Source organism: Panthera onca, chromosome B2, assembly GCF_046562875.1.
Source record: "Panthera onca isolate mPanOnc1 chromosome B2, mPanOnc1 haplotype 2, whole genome shotgun sequence".
NCBI classification, from domain to species: domain Eukaryota; kingdom Metazoa; phylum Chordata; class Mammalia; order Carnivora; family Felidae; genus Panthera; species Panthera onca.
In genome coordinates, this window is record NC_138343.1 from 29,251,985 (window position 1) to 29,262,729 (window position 10,745).

The window sequence follows — 10,745 nt, forward strand, 5'->3', positions numbered from 1 at the left end:
TAGCAGGCTTCTAAATACTGAAATTCTTCAATTCCAATATTTTAGCTATTTTCATCTATTCCTGTATTTGTTCAGTCATTCAATCTAGTAATAGTTTTGTGAGGCCTGGGCTACTTCATTAAACCCAACTGACATCGTTTGCCCTTGTGGCACTTCCAGTTTAGTGGATTCTTCCTGCCCTTCCTCAAACCAGTCCTTTTCCTGCTAGTCCTTCGAGAAACAGATACAGGGCTCTTACAGAGCCCTTTCTTCATGTCAGTATTGAGTTCCTGTTTCACTTCCATCATTTTTCCCTCCTGCAGCCGTAGCCACTACCTCTTCAAGGCCAATAGGAAGATGGGAGAGGCTTGGTATGAGAAACACAGAACCTCCCACACACATACTTTTTTTCTAAAGAAGGAAAAGCAGCAGGAGAGTTGGAGAGATCTCCATTTTATTATGGAAAACTTCAAAAAAAAACCAAACAAACAAACAAACAAACAAAAACCAAACAGGCAGTTGATAAGGAAGGAGAAATGGGAGAGAAGAGTTGAGGTGCATTGTTTGTCACTCCACACCCTTGCAATTCAATTGTGAACCACTAGGAGGAACAGAATTAAATAACTAAATGGGGGTAACAAGGTTAGGGTTAGGATTCCCAGACTTTCCTCTTGGGGAAAACAGAGGTACAGACTGAGCAAAAGTGGAAGAAGCCACACCCCCAATGAGGCAACTGCCAGGGACAGGGGAGAGGATTCCACATAGACTCAACATGTAGGTGTGGTTGTAAACCTGGGACTTTGGCAGGTAGGGCTGGGAGCTAGTGGGGTTTGTAAACCAGGCTGGTGGTCAAGGGAGGTGGCAGGAGCTGTAAACAAAGGGGCAGTGACCTAAGGAACAGGAAGGAGAGGGGCCTGTAAATAGAATGGGGGCAGGCTGCCCAGGATGAGTGTTTAAATTGTAAGAGCCCTCAAGGGGTGGTGGGGAGTAAAGGAAGGCTGGAGAGTGTACTCTGTCCATGGAGATGTAAGAGGTGCTTCATCTCCCTCCCCCAACCCCTCACCCCCATGAGCTCTGTGCTCCTCCCCAGGACTTGATGCTCACTCTTGAATCACCCAGGGTGCACCAGCATGTCTGATGCACTCACATCAGAGACCTTTGGTGAATGTGGAAACTGTGGGTAACTAGCTCTGCCCCTATAAACAGGATGAGGAAAGCAAGTTGGAAGATGTCGGTTGCCTTCCCTTCCAAGCTCATGTTCAGGGTTTCTCTGTTCTCAATCTTCTGGGCTCCAGGATCTTCAGTTCTGGGAAAGGGGAAGGTATAGACCGTATGTTGGAAGAGGGTCACCTCCGGCAGGACTCATCTGTGGGAGAGGAGGCAATAACGATAGAGAATGAGTGAGGGCCTCTGCCACCTGCCTTCCCCCCTTACTCTCCACACTGAAGATAAGTCTTTATATCTTTCATGCTGAGTGCTTGCTACTACAATAACAGCAGCCATCATTCACTAAGCTTGCGTTCTGTGCCAGGCATTCTTACAACCTGTTTAATCACACAATAACCCCAGATGAGTTTAAGTAATTTAATGTCCAGCCATAGTTCCAAGATGCTTCATAAAAATTACTGAACCCTCTCAGTAAACCCCAGGAGGTGGTTATTTTTAGCTCCATGTCATAATTGCTAAAAATAAGGCCAGAGAGCAGGTAATTTCCTGGAGATTACACCACAGGTAAGAGACAAGATGGAATTTAAACACAGTCCTGTCTTGGGGCGCCTGGGTGGTTCAGTCGATTAAGCGTCCGACTTCGGCTCAGGTCACGATCTCGCAGTCCGGGAGTTCGGGCCCCGCGTCAGGCTCTGTGCTGACTGCTCAGAGCCTGGAGCCTGTTTCAGATTCTGTGTTTCCCTCTCTCTCTGACCCTCCCCCGTTCATGCTCTGTCTCTCCCTATCTCAAAAATAAATAAACATTAAAAAAAAAAAAAATTTAAACACAGTCCTGTCTGACCAAAACCTTGTGTTTTTAACCACAGTAGAGTGCTCAGAGTTATGGTTTTGAAATCTGGAGATCCCTTGTGCACTTCACTTTCTAAGACCTTGGTTTCCCCATTTGTCAAGGGAGTGGGTGGGGTTAGAGATCCTACCAAGTCTCTTCCAGGAGCACAACATTAATTAATTCCTCCCCTTCCCTCCTGGACTGCAGTGCCCAATAGGAACACCAGGGGGTGTCCTCGGACCAGCAGAGCCTCAGCTCACCCACGATCAGGGCCTTGGTGCGCAGGCCGCCCTGGAGCTCCCGTTGTAGCAGCAACAACTCTTCCTCATCCTCTTCGTCATCGGGTTGGGCCGCTGGGGGGCTGGGGGTACTGGGAGCCTCAGGCTCTGGGCCCAGCTCCTCCAGCACTGAACTTTCAGAGGGGTATTGATACGTGGTCTCCAATGCTGTCTCGCTGAAGGAGATCTTGAGCTGAGAGTAGGAGAGAAACGCAGGAGGCATGGAGTTCAGCCTGGGAAAGCTCCTAGGGAAGCACGTGCCAGGTGGGGAGGGGAGCTGGATTTTGGCACCCTACTGACTTTACCCTCCCTATCCACTCTGGGGCCCAGGGATCCAGTTTTCCTTTTTTTCCCCCTAAATTTTTATTATTTTATGTATTAATTATTATAATATATATAGCACTAATATAATATAATACATAATAATAAATTATTTATAAATATTACTTATTATGCATTTATTAATTTAATACTTGTTTATTTTGAGAGAGAGAAAACGTGAGGAGAGTTAAAGAGAACCCCATGGGGTGCCTGGGTGGCTCAGTCGGTTAAGCGTCCGACTTCAGCTCAGGTCATGATCTTGGGGTCCATGAGTTTGAGCCCTGCGTCGGCCTCTGTGCTGACAGCTCAGAGCCTGGAGCCTGTTTCAGATTCTGTGTGTGTCTCTCTCTGCCCCTCCCCTATTCACACTCTCTCTCTGTCTCAAAAATAAATAAACGTTAAAAAAAAAAAAAAAAAAAAAAAAAAAAAAAAAAGAGAACCCCAAGCAGGCTCCTTGCTGTCAGCATGGAGCTAGCCGTGAGGGGGCTTGAACTCACCAACTGTGAAACCATGACCTGAGCCAAAACCAAGAGTCCAACACTTAACCGACTGAGCCACCCAGGCATCCCACCCAGTTTTCCTTTTGATATAGGCTCTCCAATCCCAGATTTCCCTTCTTCTATCATATCATTTCCAAAACATCAGACTTTTGCCTGAACTTTGACACAGGTGCAGAAGTGAGTAATAAAGGACCCAGCTTCCTACTCTTTAGACTGTGGGTGGCAGAAGGGTAAAAAAATACGTGGAGATAACCCCTGTGATCAGAACCGAATCTTTGGGTACCCTGAGGGCAATCAAGAAGGCTTCCCAGAGGTAGGAAGTTTGAGTTGGCAGGAAATAGGTGGCTAGAGGGAGTCCCAGGCAAAAGCAAGGAAGAGCACATTGGTTTCCACATCCTCAGACCCTTGGCTGTTCCTGAGAAACCCTGGACACCTGTGCCCTCCTGCTCCCCCCCTCACTCCTCTCCTACAGCTGGAGTGAACTCACAACAAAGTGGGGCTGGGGCCTGGGAGGGAAGAAGAGACTCTGCTGAAAAGCCCAGAGGAAACAAGACTCTCCCCTAACACAGAGAGGAGATGGGCCCTTGAGTCCCTGCAAGGGAAGCTAGGTGAGGCGTCAGGGGCAGAGAAGAAAGTCCATGCAAACACAGGTTGGGGTGGAAAGCGCAACAGGAGAAACATGCAGAGACAGAGGCAAAAAGCCAGAGGGGACCTGGAGGGGGCAGAAATCCTCCACAAACACACTGTCCCAAGAGCAGGCGAGCCCCAGATGTTCTCATTCCCTTTCTACTCTTCCCCTTTGCCCTTTTAAGAAGCTCAGGGGCAGGGGCAGAGTGGGATTAACTCTGGGAGCCAAAGCGATTAAGGAGACAAACAGGAGGATTCTGTGTGAACTACTTGGAAAGGTCCAGACCATCTATTCAGGTCTTCCCAGAAGACCTGTTTGGGAAACTTGGAGCTTGGGCCCTGCATCCTTGAGTCTCCACATGGACTGGGGTGTGAGAAAAGAGAAACCGGGAGGGTGGCTGGACAAGTGGATGCTAAGGGCTGTACAGAATGTGCAACATGGGTTCCCATGGGAAGCTGGAACTAAGAGACCCCTTGGCTCCAAACCCACCATTGACTCCCCATTTCACTGGGAGGAAAAGCCAGAGCCTGACGAAGGCCCACAGGGTACTCCCACTGTACCACTTCTCCCTACCCCCCACTTCTCAGGCAACTATCTGCTCCCACTGCAGCCACCCTGGTCACAGTTCCTCTAAGGCCAACAGGGGCACTCCAGTCTTAAGGCCTTTGCACTGGCTATTCCTTCTGCCTGGAACACTGTTCCCCCAAATACCCCCATAGCTCCCTCTCTCCCAGTCACCCTATTTAAAGTTCATATTCACTCCCCCAACTTTCTCGCTGTCTACGTTCCACTTACCCTGTTGTAATTTTTTTCCATAATCATTTACCACCTCCTAATCTACCAGAGAATTTACTTGTTATTCTGTGTCCACTGTCCATAAGAGCATGAAAGTTGCTATGGTGAGTAAGGAAGAGTTGGTTCAGACCTCAGGTGTGATCCCCACAGACAACCAACACTGGGGACCAGTGTGGAAGGTACACAGTCTATCTGTGGAACTGCTGGTAGAAATGCATGACAGCAACCAGATCCCTTATATCCCAATTCTTCAGAAGGACCAGTTCTGGTTCTGTTACTGACAGATTTACCCAAACTTCTGGGAACCCATTTATTTTCTTTTCACATTCCCTTTTGGGATAACAAGCTCCATGGTTTGTTATCCACTCTGAAAAATGATTCATTTTATTTGTTCTCAATCTGTTTGTCTCTCTTCTCCAATCCTGCTTCTCTGCTCACACCCCCCCCCCCCCCCACAACTTCTGACTGGGTTTCTCAGGAATGCACAGCCTCCATGGGAGTTTGGTGGAGGGAGTACAGAGGGGTGTGACTCACTTGCTCCTCTCCCATCAGCTATATAAAGTCACAAGGGGGCCAAAGAGGGGAGGGGCCCATCTCTCAGCTAGAAGGGCCTCTGGGGAAGGACACCAGCCACAAGACAGGGCTGGGATTTCTCTCCCATGGCAAGGATGCATTTGATGGCCTTAGCTTCCAAACAAGAGTTATTTCGGGAAGGGGGTGAGGGGGCAGTCCTCTGGTCCCAGAGCAAGTGGATTGGGTCAGAGCTGGAACAAGCATGTCAGTCCCTGCTGAGCAGGGTGCAGAGAGAGGGAAGAAGGCCTCAGACAGGGTGGAGGGGGAGGTGTCTGGGTCTAGAAAACTCTGTGCTGCTTCTCTCCACCCCCACCCCTAGAGCAGCTATGGCTTCCTCATTCTCTCACCACATCCTGAGCAGTTTTGGCAGGCCTAGGGCCCAGCGGTTCCCCACTCAGCCCCACCAGCCTTCCGGCCCCCACCCCAGGCTTCCTGTTTGGGTGATCTGCTTCCGGCTTCCCTGCTCCCTAACCTAGGTATGGTCACCATCACAGGTCCTGTCCTGCACTCACATGGTCCCCAGCTTTGGGCCCTGAATTTCATGCCTCCCTCTGCTCTTCCTCCCCAAAGGCACAGGCCAACCTCTATAGGAAGTGACTTGTCTGAACACCTCACTCTGGCAGTTCCTGGCCTACCTCCTAACATCTGTCCAGCCCAAAGGGGAAGGGGCGGGTAGCAGTCAGAGTGCTCAGGATAGACTCAGGTACCATGGCTCAGGGAGGGGAGCTTGAGCTGCACATGAGGATGAACTGGGGGATCAAGTGTCCTGCAAGCTTAATCTAGGTCTTTGGTCCCTGTGGTTTCCCACTGACAAAGCACGCACGCGCGCACACACACACAAGACAAATCTGAGGACGTCAGATGAGATGACAACTGGACACTATGAAGGGCTTCTCAGTCTCTGAGGAGATGTGTTAGGTGCAGGGACCTCTCTTTCCTTAGAGATTTTCAAGCTGGAAACTGATTGGTGTGTAAGGAAGGGGTTGGGCTGAAGCCACAGCAAGAAGCCTGGCTGCCCCCACTTCCTGCACTTTGTCCTTTTTCCAGTTTAACCTCTAACCCTCTGCTGGCCTCAGCCCCCATCCCTGTCCCCAACTCCCATTGTATTCCCTGCTCTCAGCTCAGTGTCTCCAAATTCACTTCTCTCTTTTGCTACCCCAAAGGGAGGGAGAGGCCAGGGCAACAGGAAGAGAGGGGAAAACCAACTGCTGAGCCAGTTCTGGGGAGGGAGGGGAAGCCCAGGGAGGAAGGAAGAAGGGGAGTGAGGGGTGGGGGTATTTTGGAAGAAGAGAAGGCTTTTCTTGTCCCAAGAGAGAAGGGAGCACTGTTTAAAGCAGTGGCCCAGCTGGGGGTGTGCAACCCTGAGGTCACCCACTTCAAATGGCTTCTGTGTGTGCCTCTCCCATGGAGCAGACTTGGGGTTCAAAAGTCTTCTCTTTGGCCAGCCTTATTCCATTCCCCCACCCTCATCCCAGTAGTTCCCTCACTGGCTCTGCCCCCTCTGCCTTGGGACTGAGAACTTCCTCCACTCACTTCTCCCTGCCATTTTCCCCTAGAACCCCAAAGGCACCCCCTGTGCCTCTTCAGGCTTCCTGGCCCCACATTCCCTCCCCTGGGAGGCTGTGTGTGCTTTCAATCTGAGGACCCTGCTCTCATAGATTCTAGGCTGTAGCCTCAGCTCAGGTCTCCACCAGATGGGTTGTGTCCCAGACTCAGAGGAAAGGAAGGAAAGAAATGGGGGGCAGGGAGGGACTCAGAGCCTGAGGGAATGAAGAGTGAGCAGCCTGGGCACACCCTGAGAGAGACACACCCAGAGACAGCACTTGATTTAGGGCAGGATTCTTGGGCTTGGAAATGAATGGAAAAGGAGGGCAACAAGAAGGAAGGGTGTGTGTGCAGAGGAGGAAGGGTTGTGGCAGGAATTAGCACGAAAGAATAGAGGAAGACCAGAACATAGGGATATAAAAAAAGAAAGGAGTACAGAAAGAACCAATGAGCAGGCTTCTAAAGAAAGCTGGCTTAGCTGTTCCCTACCTGTTTGTGGTGCCTTTCAGGGGACCCCTTGACAAGGCAGCTGCGGCTGAGACGGAGGTAGCCCCCCAGAACCAAGATCTCCTCAGCAGTTGGGTACCGCTTCTTCCCAGCTCCGGGGACTGCAACATCAGCTGTGGCTGGGGTGGCCGGAGGAGTGGTGGGGGCTGCAGGGGGCAGGGACCGCCGGGGGTTGACTGTGAAGGTGTGTCCACTGCGGCGAGGGGCCCCCACCCCTGGCCCTGCCTTCACCCCATAGAACAGTCGGTTCATGAGGGGATCCCCAGGGGACTGGGGGGCAGGTGGGGCTGGGGGTGGGGGAGACAGAGGGGCTGCTGGTGGGGGCCGGGGTTGCACTGCTTCCTCTTCCTGCCCTCTAGAGCCTCCAGTCCCAGCGTCCTCTGGTGGGAAGGGGGAGGGCACAGAGCTGCAGTTCTGCAGGGTTCTCAAAGGCCTGCCCAGAGCCCCCGCCTTCTCCTTCTCAGCCTCGCCTTCTCCAGCCTCTGTACCAAAGGGCCCCAGATACTTCTCAGCAGACTCTGGGGGGACTGGTTTCTGAATTTGAGTCTCTGTGTCCCTGGGTGTCCATTCTCGAACCTTCCCAGAATTCAGGGTCCATTTCCATCCTTCTGTCAGCCTCAGTCCCCTCTCACCATCCTGCACAGGGCTACGCCTTTGTTCTGCTGCCTCCACTTCTCCAGAGCTGCTGTCTGGAGCCTCCCTACTCAGGGTCTCTGACAGCTCTGTAATCTCTTCTGAGGCCAGTGTTGGAATTGGCTTCTCTTCTTTTCTCCCACATTCCTCTGAGCAGTCTTTTCTTTTTTCTAAGCTCAGCCTCCACTCTGATATCTCCAGTTGTACCAAACTCTGTTCCTGAGACTCTCCAGAGTCGGGCCTCCATTTATGGACCTCTGTCAGGCCCATCTTCTGGTTGTCAGACTCCGCTGGGCTCAGTCTACTTTCCACCACCTCTTTTCTCCTCGGGCTTTGTTCTCCAGGCTCTGCCAGTCTCAGACTCCACTCTGGAGTTTCTCCCGGGCTCAGCCTCCATTTCCGCGCTTCTGACAGTCTGGAGCTCTTGTCTCCAGCCTCTCCTGAGCTCTGCCTCCAGTCCCAAGCCTCTGAAGGCCTGGGGCTTGACTCTCGGGCTCCCCCTATCCTCTTCTCTCTGGCCTCCCTGGGACTGAGCCGCTCTTCTCTCGACTCTCTTCCCTTGGGGCTCTGATCCCGCATCTCCCCAGGGCTGGATCTCTGCTCCCTGGCCTCCAAAGTCCCAGGCCTTCTTTCTGCAAGTAGTTCTTCATTACGCTGCTGCTGCTGCTGCTGCTGCTGCTGCTGCTGCTGCTGGCGCTCCTGCCGAATGAATCGGTTCTGGTGCACTGGCCCAATGGCCTCTAGGAGGACAGCCGACTCGTCTGGGTCTGGAGGTCCAGCCTCTGTAGTCCCAGGTGTAGGGGTAGGCTCCCCAGGAGACAGACCAAGCTTGGCCCGGCGGCGCTCCAGGAGCCCCCGCTTCCAGGCTGGCATCTGGGACAGACGCTCCCGCTCTGCCTTCTCCCGGCCACGAAGGGCTGCCTCCTCCTGCCGTCGCCGGGCTAGCAGCTGTAGCTTCCAGTCTGGGATGGTGGCCATGACCGCGTTGAGCTAAGGGTGCCGAGCGCTGGGGCCAGAGAACAGGAAGGAGAGGCTCCAGAGGCCCTGGGGGTGAGACTGGGGGTGGGCGGAGAGGAAGTAGAGGGGGAGAGGTGGGACACAGAGATGGGCAAAGGAGCTGAGGGTGAAGACAGAGGGAAAGAGGGAGAAGACGGAAAGCAGAGAAAGGGGAAAACTAAGAAAGTGAAGAAAAAGCTGTGGACCAAGTGGGGGTGGGGTCGTGGCAGAGAGGAAGAGTGGAGATTCAGGGCAAAGAGGCAGGAGTCAGATTTGGTAATGTACGGTTAATGGTATCACAGACAGTCCCAAGGATGTGAGAGGAGAGAAAGGCGGAAAAAGAAGCCGGCATGAGGGAGGAGAGAGAAAAGAGAGGCGGGGGAGGGGGGGTTGCGGGGGAGTAGGGGTCAGGCGAGGTTTCCCCACAGCTACTCCAGAGGCGGTTAGAGTGGGAAGGGAGGTCAGGGAATCCCGCCCGAGAAGGGGTGGTGGGACCTGAGGAGGGGGGGCGGGGAGGTGAGGAGGGGCGGAGAGTGGAGAGGTCCAGGGGAGCAAGGGGACTCCGGAGGCAGAGGGGAAATAGAGCTCCGCGGGAGGAGCGGGGCGCGCGTTTCAGCGCGGGCCGGGGAGGTCCTGGCTCCCCTCCCAGATCCGCTCGGGCCACACCTCTCCGGCCCCCAGCCGCCACCCCTCCGCCCTGCACTCCGCCCCCAGGCAGGTCGGGGGGAAATACCGTCCCTTGGGGACTTTCGGAACCCTGGCGTCCACCCCCACCCGTCCCGCCACCACCGCCTGCCTCTCCCACCGGCCGGGCCCGGGACCCTGGGTGCGGAGCACCGGCTCCACGACTCTGCTCTCCGGACCTTCGAGTCCTATGCCCGGGTCTCCGATCTCACCGAACCCTGACATAGCCGGCCATCCCCACCCAGCTCGGACCGCACAGACAATCTCGGCACAAAGAGGAGACAGCCCAAGGTCCTGGCTGGGGGCAGGAGCGGGGACAGAGGGAGGAGACACCCCTTCCCCAAGTCTGAAGCCCCTCAGTCAACTCACTAGCCAGCGGGGCTCCCAGGGGAGGGGGTGCGGAGGAGCCTGGCGTCCGGAGGGAGGAGGAGAGAGGAAGAGGAGGAGAGTGGGATTGAGGGAGATCCGGAGACAGGAGGGAGGGGAGGAGGGAAGGAAAGGAGGAGGGAAGGAAAGGAGGAGGAGGGAAGAGGGAGTAGAGGAGGAGGGACGGAGACAGAGACCTGGGGGCCGGGCGGGGGGCGGCGACCGCTTTGTCTGAGGACAATGGGGAAAGGGAAGGGGGCGCGGGGCGGTGCCAGAGGGGGCGGGGCTTCGCTCCAGAGATCCCCGCGTGGGACTAGACTCTTCGACTCACCCCTTTCCCGCCGCAACCCCTGGCCCTCCGCTCTCTGTCTTCAGGACCCTCAACCCACCCCCATCTCCCAGTAGTCCTGGAGAACCTAGGTGTCCAGACCCTCGCCCCCAGCTCACAGACTCAAGGCAGCGGCCCATGACTCAGGCCCCTCCAGGGACTTGGAGAGGAAGCAGCAGCTGCTGCGAGCCGGGCCCGCCCTTCCCATCTCCTGCCGCTCCTCCCCACGCTTTTGCCTCCCCCCCGCCCCCCACCCCGACAGCCTTTGTTACTGCGGGGTCCAGGGCCGCCACCAGGCTGCGGTGGGTCTGTGGAGAGCCGGGGCGGCTGGAGAAGTGCTCAGAAGCCAACGACTTTGGAAACTGGTTCCCCCACCAGAGCCAATGCCCCACTCTCTAGCTTAATCCTGTCTTCCATGGGTCCCCTGGTCTGCAGTGGGAAAATTGGGGAATTTGGAGGAAGGGGGACCAGGGAGATGGGGGTGGGTCTGCCGGAGTGGTCGCCGCCCAGCTGTCGCCAGAGGGCGCGGTGGCTGCCCAGACTCGAGTTTGGCGTGCCCTGGCTCCGCTTGCCTTCCGTCCCAAAGTTAGCCCTCCGGCTAGAGAAGACACTGAGA

At 54.7% G+C, this 10,745-nt stretch overlaps 1 protein-coding gene across 2 annotated transcripts; it reads right to left on the reverse strand.

Moving 5' to 3' along the window:
* Window positions 1–416: 416 nt before the first annotated feature.
* On the reverse strand, window positions 417–10,686 carry PPP1R18 (protein phosphatase 1 regulatory subunit 18). 2 transcript variants are annotated; one of them, XM_060614998.2, is made up of 4 exons: window positions 9,805–10,686; window positions 7,105–8,799; window positions 2,236–2,446; window positions 417–1,345 (listed from the first exon to the last, which is right to left on the reverse strand). In XM_060614998.2, the coding sequence occupies exons 2-4, from the start codon at window positions 8,731–8,733 to the stop codon at window positions 1,326–1,328; spliced, it is 1,860 nt and encodes a 619-aa protein (XP_060470981.2). In that variant the 5' UTR covers window positions 8,734–8,799; window positions 9,805–10,686; the 3' UTR covers window positions 417–1,325. The 2 variants fall into 2 exon arrangements, with proteins under 2 accessions (XP_060470981.2, XP_078302832.1); XM_078446706.1 differs by having other exon boundaries at window positions 7,105–8,949.
* Between the last annotated feature and the right edge of the window lie 59 nt (window positions 10,687–10,745).